This window comes from Strongylocentrotus purpuratus, unplaced genomic scaffold, assembly GCF_000002235.5.
Source record: "Strongylocentrotus purpuratus isolate Spur 01 unplaced genomic scaffold, Spur_5.0 spur5_scaffold_7, whole genome shotgun sequence".
Lineage (NCBI taxonomy): Eukaryota > Metazoa > Echinodermata > Echinoidea > Camarodonta > Strongylocentrotidae > Strongylocentrotus > Strongylocentrotus purpuratus.
The window spans coordinates 29,337,210-29,357,424 of record NW_022145613.1 but is presented as its reverse complement, the minus strand read 5'-3'; the positions used below and the strand labels follow the sequence as shown (position 1 = coordinate 29,357,424).

The window sequence follows — 20,215 nt, the reverse complement described above, 5'->3', positions numbered from 1 at the left end:
TAAAATAAATAAATAAATAAATAAAAACTATTGTGATAAGCTGATAACAACCAATTCGTCAAAGCAAGCAACTGTTTGAATATGATTTATTGAAATAAATAGGCCTAGGAACCTTCGAACAAGATTATATACGAAAAGCGAATGATCCTGGAAAAAAAAAAGGAATTTCATACAGACAATCAAGATCACGGAGTACAAATGTCTTTTTAACTTGTGTAATTTCAAAGAAAATATATGCATTATCGACATAATTATCATACGTAAGTGAATTAAATTATATGAAGCATCTAGCTGTAACGTCAAATGCAATCAAGGGCGCATGCATGATCAGCGGCTAGTTACGCGGCACTGAGTGGCTTTGACACGCAAAAGGTACGCCCAAAGTATACGCATTGCTTAAAAAATGCTCATGAAGTCGAAATACAAAATTGTAAATATTTATTTAAACTTAGAAGAAGGAAAAAAAGAGCAAAATTACTGGCACGGAAGTTAAAATATACAAAAAATAACATATAAATACAAAATAAACATATCAAATACATATTACGATACTAATATATTTATAAGGAATAAAAGCGGTCTCAAAATCTACATTAAAACAAAAATAACATATAAATACAAAATAAACATATAAAATACATAATTACGATACAAACATATTTATAAGGAATAAAAGCGATCTAAAAAGAGCAATTATTTGGAATAGATTAAATGAAATATTTTAGAGATAAAACTGTGCTCACTAATACCGCCCCTGGAATGAATCCTGACTACAAAGGGCAGTTCAACAAAAATTTACTTCGAATACCCCGCTCGCGATATGCTTCATATCCGCTATCCCTGAATAGTGCCGCGGATCCGCGGATAACCGGCATCGGGCCGAGAAACGTTAGTCTTCTTCTGTAAATACTTCCCTTTAAATACCTTGAAAATAAACTGGTACAATAAAATTGTTATTTTATGTATTTTTAAAATTAATTTAAGGTATCGAAAATATATTTTTTTGTTTTAAATGTAAACATATTTTGTCTAATTGTCATAATTACAATCATTTAATTCTATGTAATGATCTTATTACTCGTAAAAATGGCAACGTTGTTTACCATTCTTGAGAAAAGAGCAGAACTAGCTTCGAAAACCAAGATGTAAATCGTCCAAACGAGCCTTTCACAAGTTCGTATACTAATTTCAGTCAAATGGTAAGTAAGATGAGAAGTTTTTAGATTCTTTTGTCCTGTCATTTTTTAAATCATTTGACTTTTTAGAATAGAAAAGACGACTTTTCTCGGCTTTTCGGAGCGGTAGTGTGAAGCCCGTTACCGTGGTTGACATGGTACCGCGACGCTACGGCTGAACTGTGCAGTGTTCTCTACGTCTACGGTGTTCTCTACGATCACGATGAGGTTTCCAACCTTTTCCCTACTTTCATGGGATTATTTTACACAGGTTTTTTTTTATAACTGTGATATTAATTTATTCTGTTAAATCGAGAGGGCCCAGTTTAGTAGGTAGACTTTCTATGTGATGTAGTTGGTGCATATGTGAAGTATGAATGAATTGAGTGTCTTTAGTTTACCTTTACCCGAGATTCTGGAAGAATGCTGTGATCTCAGCAGTCGGGCTTCCAGTTCAATTCCATTTTCTTCCTTCTCGTAGTTGGGTGTCTTCTTGGTAGGTTTGTCTGGCTCAGTTCTGCGTCGGGTATTCTACTCATATGGGGAGCAGAACCGCTTGTCCTTCCATACTCGATCCAGTCTGGCTTTAAAGGCATTCACCGTGGTAGCAGTGACTACCTCTTCAGGAAGTGTGTTCCAGTCATTGATGACACGTTGGCTGAATGCATCCTGCCTAATCTTCGTTGAGCATCTTTGTTTTACGATCTTTAGACTGTGGCCTCTTGTGTTGCTAGTCGAGTGTTCAAAGAAGGTATCAACTGGGATGCGATCAAGTCCTTGGATGATTTTGAAAACCTGAATCATGTCGCCTCGTCGTCTGCGATATTCGAGGGAGGGAAGGTTGAGCGCCCGAAGTCTCTCTATGTAAGGACGGTTGCGGATGTCATAAATCATTTTGGTAGCTCTCTTCTGCACCCTCTCTATGGTTTTGGAGTCTGTCTTGAAGCGAGGGTACCATATGGAATCTCCGTAATCTATGAGAGGTCTGACAAGGCCTTTGTACAGCTTTGGAATTGTGGACCTGTCTCTGCACTCAAAGCTGCGACGGATGCAGGAGAGTACTCCGTTGGCTTTCTTGACTGCATATGCCACATGGTTATGGAACTTTAGCTCGTCATCAATGAGGATGCCAAGATCTTTCTCCTCTGATGTAGCGGTGCGGTGACGGTGGTAAGAATGAGTGACTAATGCCTAATCAAATGCCATGGTTCGGCCTGCCTGTGCTGTGTGCCTGGGCCTAGGCTACCGCCGCTGCACTGCTGTGGCATGGCCTAAGGAATGTGCACTGTCATGTCTGGCACTGACTGTCTAACTCGAGTGCATAACAATTACAGACCTGACAGTAATTATGAAAATAAGGGCCGCTAGTTCAGCTCAGAATCATATCTAGACTTTGATCGTAACTCAGGCATGCCATGGTCATGGAGATAAAAAACATACCAACGATCGACTAAACCTTCATCAATTGTTCAAATAATGCCTGGTCCTGATTTCAAAGTTGTTATGTTTCCTACCCGTTTTGTGTCAATTTTTTTATTGTTTTTGGAGTATTTTCCTAAAAACAAAGACTTATAAAATACACTTTCTCTCAGCAAACTGCTACACAATACAATTGCATACAGTCAGGCGTGAGGCGTGACGTATGGGACCACAGCGTCCCGTACGTCACGCAGCACATTAATTACATTAAAAATTAATTAAAAAATTGGTCAGAACTAAAACTTTCCACAAATGAACTATCCCATAATAGCCACAGACTCATTCCAAAAGATAGCCATATAAATAATTTCATCTGTTGTTATTTCTTGTTTAAAGTCTTTAAATGTCCCGTACGTCACAATCCAAATAGCTTGGACTTGCCCTACATCACTTTGTAGTTGGATTACTGGTAGATGTCTACCTTTTTGTGAGCCTTCCCATTCCTCTTGCCAAATTTCTTTAAAGTACTGTAACATATTGCTTTTACACATGGGACTATCAAATTTATATTTTCTTTCAAAGAAGCTTTTTTTGGCATTGATGTCCACAACATCATTTATTATTATTATTATTATTTATTCGGCAAAGGAAAACATTACATATCAGTGTACACAATACAAAATAAGACATAATTATCAACCATTGGAACGCCAGGGACAGAAAAAGTTAACTAAATTACATAATCCTGCAGTGGGAAGGTATCCATTTAGAAAATACCTGGATATCTTGCGTTCTTAAAACCTGTATTTCATTTAGGATTTCTGGTGTGTGGTTTAAGATAATAAGCCAACAAAATTGAGGGGGCTGAGCCGGTGTTAATGTCCACTGGAGTAAAGTGTCAGAAGTTCAGAACCAAATAGAGTTTATACGGCACAGGTGTAAATTGATCTGGGGTGGCTACAGCCATCTTTTAAAAAATAATTTTTTGATGTATTATTATTTTGGTCCAGTTAGGCTTCAGACTAGACCACACTCTGTGAATAGTTGCTACCCCATAGATCTAGTGTTACATTCACATATACAGTATGTAGATATCAGTAATACAGTGTTCTAAAATGTGCTCACCCATAATGGGCTTTCATATATAATCTGCGAATGCATGGTACTGGATACTACATATAGTTCATAAATGTCATACATTAATGGATTTTCTTTTCACATTTATGTAGAGTTTCAGCTGCTACATGATTTGCCAAAGAGCATTGCAAGGATAGAATCACACCGTGTGTTAGACACAGAGACTGGATAAGCCATGTCACTGTTCAAGGCCAGAGATTGGTGGACAACAACTGTCGGTTCGGGGGAGGTCTTCGACCAGGGTAGCCTTGCTGTAGCAAAGATTGATGGAAATTCATCTACACATGGTAAGTCACTCACTCATTAATTAACATTTATTACATAATTCCATTTGAAGTATGATTCAAACTGATTCAATAATGATTAAAAAATGCAAATACATTATGCATACAAATGTGGAAATACATTAAAAGTTTACAAATGTAAGACAAAATTTTGAGACAAAAAAACAACAAAGTTAAGATATGATCGTAAACATCACTTGTTATTTTCTAGATAAAATCATTGTCGGAAGCTTCAATGGGGTCCTTCGAATCTACCAGCCGCAGCCGTCCAAGGGAGAGCATCTGAAAGCTGAAGATGTAGTACTTGAAGCACAGCTGCAACAACCTATCTTGCAGGTTGAAACTGGTCGCTTTGTTTCGTAAGTAATCTTAAAAAAATGAGGAAAAAATCTAGATCTACATAGAATATGATGTTAGACATGAATGGTTAGATTCTCTCATTTTACCAACATTTCTTTTACAGTATTTTAAGCATGAATTCAGTCAGAAGAACAATTTTTATCAGAAAAGAAAAACAATTAGTGAGTGTCAAGATTTGCAAACATTTCATACCGCAAAATGTTTGAATTTAAAGTTAGATTGAATCACGCATAGCATATTTGCAAAGTTGCAAAATATTTTCTTGACTATTCATGACAGTTTCTTGTGGTGATAGTTTCCGGTTTTGCATTATCCTACACTATCACATTTTTTATTGTATGATGTCAATGTTGTGCTAATGTTCTGCAATGGTTTCCAAGAGAATGAAATATAATGAAGATATTATGTTTCACATGAAAATTGCAATAAAAGCAAATCCGCTGCTCGAAAGCAAATGTTAACTTGCACAACACGCTAAATTATCTTTGCTGTTTTTACATGACTTTGTATCACTTCACAATGTGTTTAATTGTGTACTATTCAACAGTGTATCAGAAGCGTTGCATCTAGCTGTACTTCATCCCCGTAAACTGGCCATTTACTCTGTACAAGGTTAGTAGTAGAACATATTTCATATTATGATCACTTTTGAAGAATATATGATTTTAGAGAATGTTACACCAAGTGAGTTTGTAAATGCTAGTCAAGAAAAATTTGGAGAATTTTTTTTTGGAGAATTTATGAAGATTTTCTTGACATGATTTACCAGGTATATGTAATGAAGATACACTGCACAGATAATTTGTACAAAATGTCTGTCTCTTAGAAAAGTTGGGTTCTTTCAAATGAGCATGCCTGTCTTTAAAAAAAAATTGTTATAGAAGATGTAAGATAAGGGGCTGTGAAACAGTTTTATATGTGTAAGAGCGCTATTTAAATGACTTTATTATTATTTAAGAGGTTAGAGGTAATACTGATCAAACTGATGATTGAATGAAAGTTTTGGGCACTATACTAAACTATATTAGTTATAGCCAAATACCAGTGTTGATCTTGAGCCATGATTTTTACTTACTTTCTTTCTTCCCCCTCCCAATTTTAGGTTTGACTGGTGCAGTAGAGCATGGTTCTCAGTACCAGCTCAAACTCATGTATGAACACAACCTACAGAGGACAGCACACAGCCTTGTGGTTGGACCATTCGGAGGAGTCAAAGGTGAATGAATGAATAAGCAAACTTACATCATAAATGGGTAAAGGGTATCCAAACACCAAAATGGCTGCGCGTTGAAAATCCTGTTCTCTGAATCATTGATCACTATGCAGGGATGCCAATTTTCAGGCAATAGCCTCATGAATTCAGGCCCTGGCGAGTTATTTTCAGACCATAATTTAGGCTTTTTTGTGTACAAACTAGCTCATTCTAGGTGATTTTCAGGCCCTCTGATCAATTCTAACTGGCATCCCTGAGTATGAGATTTAAGGAGTTCTTGTAAAAATTACAAGGAGGGTTATATAATCGTGATAATGTAATTCTTTGGTTTTCGTGAATGTACAAGGAAAACAATTTGATCCTTGTGAGGAGTGGGTGGTCCAAGGGCAACAGGATAGAAGCGGAAGTATTTGGTTCACGTACATGTATCTGTAATGCAGTAATATTTTCTAATGGAATTTTATCTAACGAATTCATTGATTGAAAAAGTAGACTATTCTCTTTAGTTTGATTTACATTTTTATCTCTGCCTAACCCTTTATCTGATGAATAAAGATATGATTTGTTATCTTGTGTATTGCATACTCATCATGTTACATTGCTTTGTGAAATAAAGGGTCTCATCTTTCTTCATCTCTCTTCCCCTCCCTTGTTTCTATCTAATATTTATGCCTCTGCTACAAAGGGTCATACATGTACAATATATGAAAAATAGCTTGTAATCACAATATTCTGAGAACCTGTTAATGCATTATAATCAAACTTGAATTGTAAAATCACACTATGGCGGAGGCATCATTTTCGACTGGGTGCAGTCGGAGGTCCATCTAGTTCTTTAAATAATCTCTGTCTATTTCTCCCTCCATACAGGTAAAGATTTCTTGGGTGTCCAGTCCATGGACGGCACCGTCTCCTTCTTCGAGCAGGAGAGTTTTGCCTTCTGCCGTTTCCTCCCTGGTTTTCTCCTTCCCGGTCCCATCAAGTACATTCCCCGGACAGACTCCTTTGTGACGGTGTCCTCCTCGTGGCAGGTGGAGAGTTACAAATACCAGGTCCTTGCCGTGGCAACGGATGCCAAGACAAAGGAAGAATCACAGAAGATTACCTCCGGCAAGAGGATAACAGTAAGTATAGGTTGTGTGTATTTCTTATTTCTCTCTGTTTTTCTCTGTAAAACTCTTAGAAACAACGTAAATGTAGTAGTGCTATATAGATCCAGAGTATTATTATACTTATTATGAAATCATGATATTAAAATTTATCTCTCTCACTGTCTGTCTCTGTTAATTCCACATCTCTTGTTCTATATCTTTCTATTGTGTATGCCTCTTTTTTTGCATTGCAAATGCTATTTTTACATGCCTTGAGTGCCATTATAGGCAGATATGTGCGCTATACAAATCTTAAATTATTATTATTATTATTATGTAGGTTAACTTTGTCCTGGTATCCTTGAAGAGTGTCTGGCTGAAATGTAATGATTGTACACTTTAACCAATGCCAGGCTAACACCTTTAACTGTAATAATTACATTCATGTTGTTTAACAGGCTGACTGGACATATCCACTAGGAGAGCCTGTGCTAGATATGTCGGTAGTAACTCATGCAAATGCGGCACCTTCAGTAGTCATCTTAGGTAAGTCAATATTCAATTCAATTCAATTCAATAATGATTTATTTGACAATGATGCCCTGCCAAAGGCTGAATGGGGCATGTTGAATGTTCACAACAATTTTTCAACATCATTTCATATTACATAATATTTGTTTAAAAGTAGAATGCTGCAGAATTATGTTTTAAAATTCAATTAATTTGTTCCTTACATAAATGTGCAACATTAAAAGAGATAACATACAAAGTTAAAATGTTTAAAATACAGAATGAAATGATAAAAGTAAGAAGTTCTTTTATATGAGCTGCCAAAATAATTGGATTTAAATGCCAAATGAAGTGTAGTAAAGTGATTTTCAAATTTCGGATGCCGCTACATGTACTGCATTGTGAGTGTAGGACATTTGTCCACTCAGAAAGAAAAATGTAAAGAAGCAATATATTTTGGTGATGTCATTGATGTGAACAAATACAAATATCAAAAAGCTGATACCTACAATTAGTATACATGTACTACATCTAATTATTTTTCCTCCTATCCTGCAGGAGAGAGGTCAATAGTCTGCTTAAAAGATGTTGGAACGTTACGCTTTTCTAAAAAGCTGGAGTACAACCCAAGCAGCTTCTACATCTATGCCTCATGTGAGTATGAAGTTTTCTCTCCTACTCTCTGGTTATAAATATCCTTCAATATTTGAACTAAATTATATCTACAGACTGCAGAATGTGTCTTAAAATTCAACTTTGATGTATATACTTAACTTGGTATTACTTCAGCTTATGTGAGATTTGTATAAATAGAACAATATGATAATATATAGCAACCTAACTTACAGTACTTTCTCTGAGTTACTGTAGTTGTGTCTGAAATGTGAAATTGGCTCATTTGTATTATCTTTTGGTATAAAAGTGAGAAAAAGCTTACGTGAGAAATGTTTACACACTTTTTTGAATAAAAATACTCATTTCTTTCATTAACAATGTGTATAAATATGTTGTTTTTAGCTTTACTGTGCTGTGTTTTTACTTCTTATAATCAATATCCCCCCCTCTTTTTTTTGCAGTAAATGAGAACAGTATACACTATATGGTTGGTACACATACCAGACAACTACTGGTCTATGAAGATACAACTCTTAAGTGGGCTGCAAAGCTTGAACATGTTCCTGTGGCCTTGCAAGTTGGAGAATTTCAGTAAGTTCCTGCCATGTAAATATTCCCCACCGCCTTCTATTCTCGTGGTAAGGTTATACTGCCAATCCGTAATACAAATGGTTTATTGGGCTTGAGCTAATAACAGTTATAAGAGATTGGAAATGCATGGATAGCATATTGCGACTATATAGATATGTATAGTGATGTATCTGGCAGAAAAATATGAAAGCTTGTAAACCTTAGGAATGTCAATGCAAGAGACCAAATCTCATGGAATACTGGTAGGGTCTTGAAGGCAATGAAGAAAAGACAAAAAAACAAAACAAAACAAGAACAGAAGATAAATGGAAATGATTCTTGGGATGATTATAGAGTTGCAAAATATTTTCTAGTTTTAACATGCTGGTATAAACAAATTTTGCAGTTTTTAACTTGGCTTTTGCATGATGGATCCTAACCTCATAACTTTGCTGTGATCATTGTTCATCGCGTACTATTTTGCATGTTCAAGGAAGTAAAAAATCCTTTTATTAAATAATTTAGATTTAGAACATGTATCGAATGATACTTAAGGCTCGTTCAGACATGATGCAGTAAACTGCTGCAATAAAGACAGATTAAAAATGTAAACATGTAATTGAATGGCAACTGCGTGCGACAAAGGTTCTATGCGTATTCACTTAGCTCTGTTTTATGATATAGAAATTTGAAGCGTATTACACTTTAGATCACCATAAAAAAAAACCACAGCAGTTTTGTCGCTTCTTATCTGAACAAGGCTTGACAAAGTACACAAATGTGATTTTCTTTGGCAGGGACCTGAAAGGAGTGATAGTGTGCCTTGATGATGAGGGTCACTTGGTATGTTCCTACCTTGGTACGGATCCGTCCCTCTTCGTAGTGCCGCCTCCCGATTCCAGGGAGATAAACTATGACAACCAAGACAAGGAGATGAGAGATCTTCAAAGAGCCATCAAGGAATCGTCTCATAAAGCAGGTGATGATAGTAGCCTTCATTCTGATTATAACTGCTCTCATCCAGTGGCAGATACATTGATTTGAACACTTTATATCTGTTGTTGAAAATTTTAATTGACAACAATATTGGACTCTTCGGTGCAGAGAGTCCCTGTATGATATCTCTTCATAATTTATTTCATCCGTAAATGAAAATAACCCTTGATAACATTATTGAAAGGTAGTAGTGATACCAGTAGATCCATAATTGAAGGGTCATAAAATGGAGATGGTCGTCAGTTTTCATGTGCAGAAGGTCAAAATGTGCTGACACCAGACTTGGAAGTCTCACACTTAAGACGGTGTCACACAGAGGCCAAAAATCCGGATTTTAGTTATCCAGATTTTAGTTATCCTCTTAATTGCTGTCTGTCATCAATTATCCCTTCAAAAATCCACTAACGAAACAAGAAAATTCTCCCTTGGATTTTCAAGGGAATTTTTTAAGGGATTTTTCTGTGTGACACCGCCTTTAGAAAGCATATTCAAATTAGCCTTGCATATTTCATTTGCAGGGATCATCATGTAAGTTTTCCCTGTAATCAATGACATAAGAATGTCCTTGTAATTAACACCATATGTAGATATCTCTGTAATCAACAACATAAGAATGTTCTTTTAATCAACACGATGTAGATTTCCTTGTAATCAACAACCTTACAATTTCTGTGTAATGAACATCATGTAATTTTGATGTAATCAACAACTCTAGAATTCGCTTGTAAGTTGTAATCAACAACATTGTTTTGAGTTCAAATAGAGTTTAAATCTATTTTGACATGACCTTTTTGTTGTAGACTTTGCTCCTAAGAAGAAGATAGATGATGAACTCACCATGATAGCTGCTGTGCCGTCCAGTCTAGATGAAGATTCAGTAAGTTCAATCTTATTTCCACTCAAAAGCAAGCCAGAAATTTATTGTTAATATCGTTTTATGCAATTTTGTTTTTATTTACGATATGCTGAGTTTCAAGAAAAACAAGTCTGTTTCTTACATTTGTTTGTCTTTGAATAACCAAGAGTATTTTATTTATTGATGAGGTAGAACAAGTTTTCCAGTTTTTATAGACATGTACCTAAAACTGCTCAATCATGGTATATTTTGTGATTGATACAGATTCTAATAGCCATTGACTAAGATCAATTATTAACATTTGTATTGAATGGAGATTCTTAGTCGGCAGTTAGCATTGATTGTATGCATTTTGTTTTTGCGAATGATGTGATCAATTGTGTTTGGAGTTATCACAAACTCTCGATTCTCTAATCTCTAAAAAATGATTTGTTCCGGAAGTCAATATGAATGAATTAAAGCCTATATACACTAGGTGGCCAGGAGGGTTTGGACCTCCCTGCGTGGTCACTGTCAGGTGGTTATCTCATCAAATCAGCTCTCAATTAACATAAGAAAAAAGGGGACCATGGGGGACCAATGGGTTACGCTTAGGTATTGTTGGCTGTATGCAAGGGGCAAGTAGCTACAAGTAATGCAGTCCCGCTTCAGAATTTTTTTTCCCTATTTTTTTTCACCAGGTTGCTCAAGAGACAGAGGTTACAGATGAAGATCCCATACCTTCAATAACTGTCAAGGTAATTATCTCGTTTAATACTTAGTCAAGGGGAGAATATGATTCTGATGTAATCGCCATATCACTAGATTATATTAAATGATAAAGATAAATGATATATAAACTCCTTTATTCTGTTATGGATTTGAAAATAAAACTTTTTTTTCTTTTTCTCCTAAGAATCCACATATTTGTATGTCATATGAATCCACATCCACACGTTTTTGTGTATTCTGATTCTGTTTGATTCGTCATATAATTAACTGTTGTATCACGTTTTCATATGTTCTATCTTACTCCTTTTCTGTTTACAATGCAGATGCTTTATATGATACCAGTTTTTTTATTTGTTGCTAGTATTATTATCATTATTATTGTTAATATTTTCCAGCTCACATTGAAGAGTCAGAGTGGTCTATCCAATGTTCGAGTTCTGCTACTCTGCCCCTACCCATTGGCTGCAACACAGAGTACTTTCACCATTCCCTTTGTGGGTAAGCTGACTTCTCACTTAATATGCAAAGACTCCATGTATCAGCCTTTTTACCTGCAGGAACTGTGGAGTCGTTTAAGCTTTTTACTTGAAATGCAAAGGTCGTTGGGTTCGATCCCTGACATGGCATTAATGTCCTTTAGCAAAGCATTAGTCTACATTTGCCACTCTTTACTCAGGAGAGAAATGGGGGTCTGGTGGGATGACGACAGTCTTTGTTTTATCAATTGCCAAATGTCCTCTAGTGACCATATGGTAGGAATACTCCCCAAGGAGTGGAGATGGTGCACATTGTGCATGGATGAATCTGATGACGGGGTTAATATCTGTAAAGTGCTTTTGTATTAGGTGTTACATAAATCCAGATTATTATTATCATAAAGCAGGGAATAATTTTCCTGGTATCGCATCGCAATTTGCTATGCATTTTTGCATGACTGCTATACAAAATATCTTTTGTGTAGCAGTTTTCTTCCATAGAAATGTACAGAATTTCATTTGAAATATTTATCCATCGCCTGAAATTGCTAATCAAAAAATTTGAGGAAAATTATTCCCTGTAAAGCATAGGGGAAAGAGAGATTTTATATACCTATAAGCACAATACATGTATATTCCTTTCTTGCTTTGCTGACCTTAACATCAATTAACACTTTCTGTTTTGCAGGAGATTCGTCCAATCCAACAACCACAATGATCGCATTTTACATGAGAGGACACTGTCTGCCGGCCTCGCTTGTTGCCAAGGCAACGGCAACATACAATACAGCATCAGGTAAAGTTGTTATACTAAGAGACATATCTTTCTTTGCCTTCAACACAGTAAATTCAATACTAAACAAGAGATAATTTTGAAGATGATTTGCATAAGTGTGTGTGTTCTGTTGCATCCAGCTACCAGGTTATACATTATTAACCATCTCCTTCATATACATTTAAATAATAACGACTGTTTACATTGCTTAAGCAGGACTGCACTACTTGTAGCTACTTGTGCCCTCTATATAGCAAACAATGCCTAAGCGGTACCTGTTGGTCTCCCATGATCCCCTTTTTCTTATATTAATTGAGAGCTGATATGATGAGATAACCATTTGTCAGTGACCAGGCAGGGGGGGTCTAACCCCTCCTGGCCAAACTAGTGTAGATAGGCTTTAAGAACTATAACCATTTTTATCTTATGTAGAAAATAAAGTGATTACAGAAAAAGAAAACTTGTCTAAACCACATTTGTTTATGTTTACTTTAGGAGCACCACGAGTTGTTCAATGTGCAATCAAGCTCCCGCTCAAGCTGGTTTGTAAACCCTGCCCGCCTGCCAAGAATGCGACACACAAGCTCACTCTAGACTCCAACAAGAACTGTGCCAATCTACATGATATATTCCCCGGTAAGTCTCAATGCTGGATATACTTCATAAACTCTGCTGCTAGAGAAATATATTAATTATTGATTATTGATGTTGCCTCATATTAATTATAGATGTTGCCTCGTTTAGAATGAAGGTACATGTACGTGTGGGAAATGTTGCAAACATAGCAATTGTGTGCATTTTTTAAAAACTGCATGCTGTAGAAATAAACATAGAAATCAATACAAAGGTAAAGGTTCTACAAAAGCATATGTAGATGCTGAATTCATACATCATAGATTATAAACTGTGCGTACAATCATGTATAAAACATATTCATGCACTGATGGTTATTTTTCTGCTTGATATGATAACGTGCTTTTGTTTATATACTTCATCAGACACTGTATTTATGTTAATTTCAATGACAGTTGATTATATGAACAATTTGTTAAGTCTATGCCAGGAGAAACAAAATACATTAGGCAGATGTGATAAAGATTCATGTACATTACTTTGATAGTGCCAATCTTTATTGTGTGATGAAGGCTTTTGATTAATTGAATTAACATAATTATGTTCTATCTTAATATCTTTCTCAGATTTAACAGGACCAGAGGGAATGGGTTCAGGTAATGCTCTTGGTCTGCAGATCTACGGCGGCCCCAAAATAACCATCCTTGCTTCTAAATCATCTCGTAAGTGAACAGGATTGTTGACGCTCTGAGTTGGACTGCATTGGTTCTTTTTTTATCTTTTTAAAACTTCATGGTCAAAGTGTATTCCTTTATTCATCAATGTCAGGTAGAATGCGTTAATGTCTGCGTATTTTAATAACTGTGCCATTAACATCTTCTTTCTTTAAAATTATCAACTTGTCTTCTTTCCAAAACAAATTTCCATGTATTGAATTGAATTGAAATTGAATAGTCTTTAGCAGTATACATACTGGTGCAAAATTTTGGGAGAGATATTAAGAAAAGGAAGAGTTTCAGCAATTCCTTTTACAAGACTTGAAATGATGTGTTGATTGCGTGTAAAATGAGTGAGTTCACAGACATTCAGTTCATTTTTAACTTTGTAGTATCAAAATAGCACAACTGTCTTATCCTGTGTTTTCATGTGGAAATTGACATTGTTCTTGATCCATATTTTGAAACAATCGTTTCTCAAGATGCAAGATGTCTTTACGTTACTATGATATAGAAAAACAGCTGTTATATATCCTTTTATTGTAATTCCATTGTATTACTCTCCGTGGTGATTTATGACAATTAGTAAATGTATGTTATAGACTTTGAAGGAGAAAAGTGGCAAGTTTAGTACTTAGATTATCAAAGATAATCATGTGCAGTTATTTTGTAGATGACAGAGAATGATGAATTTAGTATTGCCAGGGATCAACAATTCTTTCTTTGTTGTGCTTTCTTTTGACAGAGAGGTATCGACTTCAGTGTGACATCTTTGAGGCCATGTGGCCAGTGGTCAACGAGTTCATTGACCGTGTCCGGATATTCCATCGGAATACCGGGGTCAAGGACTTCAAGCTCTCTTTCACGTCAAATCTGCCGGTCCAAGAATTCTTTGAGCTCATCGATACCCATATGGAGGTAGGGATTATACTCTGGCTGATAAAAAATGGCTTAACTATATACATAATATCTCATGATGTGTATTGGGGGTTAGGGTTAGGATCAAGGTCAGGGATGTGGTTAGGGCTAGGTTTAGGGTAAAGAATAGGGGGTTAGGGTTAGGGTTAGGCTTAGGTTCAGGTTCAGGTTTAGGGGTAGGGTTAGGTTTAGAGTCGGGGATATGATCAGGGTCAGTGTTGTGGTAAGGGCTAGGTTTAGGGTAAAGAATCTGGTTAGGTTTAGGTTCAGGATTAGGTTTAGGGTTAGGGGTAGGATCAGGGTCAAAGTTGTGGTTAGGGTTACGTTTGTGAAGGGGTATTTTACAGTTTTTCCTAGAAGACAAACATCATATATGTCAGAATGTTTTGGTGCTGCTTGTCATGAAATATTTGTGTAACATTTCTCACACACATGCATGTATAGTCATACCAGTTATTTTCCAGGGCTCTCTTATCTCTTTTAAAGAACTGCATGGTGTAACGCTGTAAAATGTACATAGTAAACTAATGATGTGTCTGGTCATTCATGTATTTCAGTTGAGAGTTCACGCAGAGCGGTACAAGGAGCTTCTAGATCAGAGGGCTAAGCAGTTCAGAGCCATCCAGAGAAGACTTCTCACTAGATTCAAGGATAAGACTCCATCCCCTCTCAACAATCTAGATACACTACTGGAAGGAACTTACAGACAGGTAAGAAAATGGATCATGATCAGATGCCATTGATACAGCAATATTAGCAGGAAAGTAATCAACAGGTTTGAGGTTAACCTGTCGGGACATCATAAGAAAGTCAGTCTGGCCAACTATGATATATGTTTTGAAATCATATTATTGTTGACAAAATATTAGGATTATTAGATACCCTGTAGTAATACATAATTTATAATTGGTTTCATATTGAAGAGTGGTATCAAGAATTGATTATACATCCAATGATAGAATGGATAGGAACATGAGGATGCTCTGATATTTGCATCTGTTTTTTTCTTTCTTGCTTCTTAGAGATGAAGGGGTAGGGTTATGACGGGACTATTTTGGGCAGAGTTGTTGTTGTTGTTTTTATTTCCGAAATCAGATAAAAATATTATACATAGTAAAATGCACAAGATGAAATATTTATACATGTACATAGACAAAAATCGATGGAAAGCCAGATTCAGCAGTGTTTATAGAACACTACTGTTCTTTCAAGCTTGAGTCCAAGCTTGAAGTTAAAAATTTGGTTAGTGTATTAATAAAATTGACTGCAGAGCATCTTTAATACAACCATCATGAGTGATATCTTCAAAATGATTTGGAAGAAATAAGTGAAATACAAGAGAAAAAGGAATTTTGTTTCATATTCGTATTATATATCGTGCTCTCATACGGCGTAAAAAATGATGGTAAAGTAAGTCATGCCTTTGTAGTGGTACCACATAGATATGAGAGCATCTCCTTCTCTTCTTTAGATTCTGAAACTAGCTGAAGGTGTGGATGAGAATCAGAAGGCCCTTGTTCGCTGCTCCATGGGTCTGAGCTGTGCAACCAGTATCATTACCACCCTTCTTGCTCTAGCACATGGGTTCAGCGAATCAGAGAAGGAGATACTGGATGCCAGTCTCTCGTCGCAAGTGCAGTGCGAAGGAGATCAGGTAAGGAGGGTTTACGATAGTGGTTATAGTGATGACGGTGAGGAGGAGGCGGAGAAGGGGAAGAGGAAGAGGTTTAGGATTCTAATTATAATGAGGAGAAGGAAGAGGTGGAGAACGATGGTGGTGGTGGTGGTGGTGGTGGTGGTGGGTGTGGTGGGTGGTGGGAGGTGGGAGGTGGGAGGAGGGAGGAGGGAGGAGGGAGGAGGGAGGAGGGAGGAGGGAGGAGGAGGATAATGATTATAGCGAGTATGATGATGAGGAAGTTGGTGTTGATGAAAATATGGAGGATTATGGCAAAATCAACAATTCATGATCATGATATAACTGTTCAAATTTTCTCACTATTTCCTCACCAGGGTTGGGAGGAAACAGTGGATGCCTCTATCATCAATCTACTGAGGACTTGTCTGGCCAAATCAGCGAAAGACCAGGCCATCAATCCAGCCCCTCTCACCATGTCAGCTGATACCTCCAAGCTCAAGAAGCACATCATGCAGGTCACAGAGAAGCTTGCTAAGGGAGCCAGACTGCAGGTCGAAGGTCAATCACCTGGTGAGTGGAAACAAAGACATTTTCTATAATTTTTTTCTTCTCATGTTCTGTGTTGAACCATACAGGCTGTAGGGCTCCTAAACTTTCACTGAAGAAAAATAAAGTTTTGAAGTAGTATGTCTAGCCATAAATGATGTGTGTGTTTGTATGCCTATGGTAGCTGCTAGCATGGTTTCAGTCATAATTATATATATATATGAAAATATAAATATTTCTTTAAAGGCGTCATTGGAAATGATGTATGTTATACCATCTTATTTTTGGGCTGTATTTCTTTCAATGATGCATACAGGAATGTCAGCCTTTGGCTGTGTCTTATGCAATCGTTTATTTTTTTGTTCTTCTTACAAGTCTGCAAGAAAATTCACTTCTATTTGCCACGATCTATGTCTCCATTATTAAACCATATTAAAATGTTAGTATCTGAATTTCGTTCTTGACTGCTTTGCCCAACATACAAATACTTAATGTTTATATTGTATTTTTTTGTTGGGTTCATGTTATTCCCACTTGGCACATTATTGTGCATATTACTGCATTTAATCTAAACAATTTTCAATGTATAGTTTTTTAATGTGATTTTAAATATTTTGTAAGTTCAATTTGTTTCAACCTTTGGCGGCTATTTCAATTGTATGTTTTGTTAATCAGTAAACTAATTCAATCAATCAATCCTGATCTCATTTATCTTTTATTTAGGTGAAAGGCAGTCTTCAGTGGAACCCCCTTATTCAAGTTCGGCACAGAAAAGCAAGGATTTCTTTGATGAAGAACCACCTTCTAATGAAAGGTTTGTTTTACTTCCCCCCCCCCCCCCCCAAAAAAAAAAAAAAAAATCTTTGGGCATATAAGGAGAGACATAAAAGGCAAGAACATTGTGTAAATCATTAAAAACCTGTTCATGTATGGTCTACACTGAAAAAATGATTTCTTATATTTTGTATACAAAAGGTCAGCGCAAATTTTTTTTTGCTAGTACCTTTGGTTACTTGTGCTTTTGTCTTCTCTAATCATCAAATAACACTTCCAATTTCTACCCTTTTCATTCAGTCCTGTTTCGTACGGGGCACCAGCAGCATCCAAGCCAGCATCCCATCCTCCACCGCCTGCCTACGCTGCGGCACCTCCAGAACGCACACCCAAGGCTGAGAGTGCACCCTTTACCAATGGAGTGGAACCGGCCATGGCGTCCCCGAGGAGCCAGGGTTCGCTAGGTGACCTACCGTCATTGGGAGGCCCAGGGGTGAGGGGAGGGACATCCTTACCACCCCTTGGTGGAGGACCAGGTGAGCATCACAGGGAATAAAAGTAGTCCTCATGCACTTAAAGGCATTGTTTCACAATGTTAAATCTGAGATGCATGGCCCTACGTCTTATCAGTGTATGTGATATGGTGTAATATTGAAGCTCTAAAAAAATTGCGCTTTAAAGTGATCAAGAAGTGCCTCAAAAAAGTAACTTTAAGTGACCGATTTTACCATACTCGTTTTCCCCAATAGACTAGTGTTAAGAGTTAAGAAAAAAACAAGAAATGAAATGAAATTTTGATTTCCAATCATAAATATCTTGATAATCAGACAGGCGATCGGCTGTAAAAGTCATGGGACTGCTGACTGACCTAAATGTTTATAATTATGATTGCAGCATGAGCTAAATCCAGGATTTTGTTTCAGAATCTGAGGCAATGTTACCGAGTCACTTTAACACAATTCCATTTCTTTTCACACTGGCCTTCCCCCTCTCAATTTTTGTTCTCTTTTCCCCCTTATTCTCTCTCTCTCTCTTTCTCTTTCTTTATGTCATCTGCTAGAGGGTATGTTGATACCATTTTCATTTTGGTATGAATATTATTAACCTGTATATAAGGCATTTACATGTTTGAAATATTATATCTGATGATAATATTTTTCTGAAATCTGAAGTGGGATCAATTTTGTTTTTCTTCATTGTATTATGGTAAGGGGGAGGGGGAGAATTTCGAGATTTAAACAATTTGCCTTTTCTGTGATATTCTAATTTTTTTCTACATTATTTATCTCTTTGCAGCTGGTGGTGCAGCAGCACTGCCTTCACTCCAACCGATCAAGAAGAAGAAGAAAAAGAAGAAGAGTTCCAAACATCACGACCAAAATGAGGAGTTTGGAGAAGACACAGATCTGAGTAGCATGGGAAGGAGCTCTCCCGACTCTATCGTCTTATAATCCACAAAGATTCAATGACTCCACGTTGCGTTTTCCACGGGGCCCTATGAGCTTCGGACACTATGTAATAGTGTCAGGCCCTCTAGGTACAATGTATCATCCCGATAGACCAGTTCGTAGTTAGCTTTGTGAGAAGTGAACCCAAATATCTACACCTGGAGATGCCCCACTTTGTGCATGTTGGAATAATCACTGCCAAAGTGAGGGAGGTGCTTCATGGAGATCTTTCCTTTGTCCTCGTGAGAAGAATACTGCCACCCGAGTATCAGACCATGTGCTGTCCGGTGAATACAGGAATATTGATTACATAGCCTTCATGAGCACGAATCCAATATTGGTATCAATGACTTTTACAATTTTTGTGTCACAGCGCTCACGTCGCGCAATTTACGCTGAGCCACAGTGACCGCAGTACACTAGTGCAGTACCTGTGTAGCGCCAGCTAAACATATTTGCATTCTTCAATGTTTCATTTGAGCCGTGCAATTTTCTTTTATTTCTTTTTTGAATGTGATGTGAATGTGAGTACGGTACAAGTTATTATAGAAGTGTTCAAAATATGATACAGATGGAAGGGATATAAAACAAATATATAATGATTCATTCTCGGAACAAGCTAAAACTATTCGCACTCAGGAACAACAATAGTACTATTTGATGTTTTTTTGATGCGAATATTTTAAGCTAGATCTTTGAGTGTCATTGTATATTTAATAATAATTATAATACTCAGTTTTTATATAGCGCTTATTACAAACACTATTAAAGCGCTTCCAAACTTGGAGATTATTATCCTGGCTTTAGCTGTGCTGCCATTACGGCGCTCTAGCATTTCAAAGAATTGATTCCTGCCAGGTACCCATTTATATCACCTGGGTTGAGTGTGGCAAATGTAGATCAATGTCTTGCTAAAGGACATTAGTATACTATCTCTATATTTGTATACTATCTCTATAATGCCTACTCTAGTTTGCTACATTGGTAGCAGGGTTGGTATTCTGAAAGCCCTCAAAGTGGAGGAGTTCGGACAATATACAGATTTAAAAAGCATGGGAGAGGACTCTTCCAGTTCTGGTGTCTTGTAATCCGTAAAAGTCTAAGTCTCTTTAATTCCATGAGGGCAGCTCTTTGCTACATAGGTAATATGAATAGTATGCTAAAATCCTAAACTTTGACAAGACAAAGATCTACATGTAAGTAAAAGGGTGCTCTTTACAGGGTGTTGATGAGGTTCTTTTTATATTGGGACATTCAAAGTTATCTTGGTTTTCAGAATACTGACCGAGACCTCACAGTAGACAAAATATCTTAACCTTCTCTAATATTCTAACTGTAATTGTGTTTGATAATGTCATCATGATACAGCAAATTGTCAGCTCTACCTTTTTTTGAAGCCACAGCTCATTAAATCAA

General features: G+C 36.7%; 1 protein-coding gene across 1 annotated transcript; it reads left to right on the top strand.

Annotated features, from left to right (window-relative positions):
• The first annotated feature begins 1,092 nt into the window (after positions 1 to 1,092).
• LOC587077 (protein PTHB1) lies at positions 1,093 to 19,464 on the top strand. The gene is made up of 23 exons (XM_030974408.1): positions 1,093 to 1,199; positions 3,824 to 4,018; positions 4,227 to 4,374; positions 4,923 to 4,987; positions 5,478 to 5,591; positions 6,459 to 6,712; positions 7,138 to 7,225; positions 7,748 to 7,843; positions 8,266 to 8,395; positions 9,172 to 9,353; positions 10,171 to 10,247; positions 10,907 to 10,963; positions 11,333 to 11,435; positions 12,102 to 12,209; positions 12,684 to 12,824; positions 13,388 to 13,483; positions 14,223 to 14,395; positions 14,953 to 15,105; positions 15,867 to 16,049; positions 16,406 to 16,601; positions 17,301 to 17,391; positions 17,652 to 17,887; positions 18,648 to 19,464. The coding sequence occupies exons 2-23, from the start codon at positions 3,907 to 3,909 to the stop codon at positions 18,800 to 18,802; spliced, it is 2,958 nt and encodes a 985-aa protein (XP_030830268.1). The 5' UTR covers positions 1,093 to 1,199; positions 3,824 to 3,906; the 3' UTR covers positions 18,803 to 19,464.
• Positions 19,465 to 20,215: the final 751 nt, after the last annotated feature.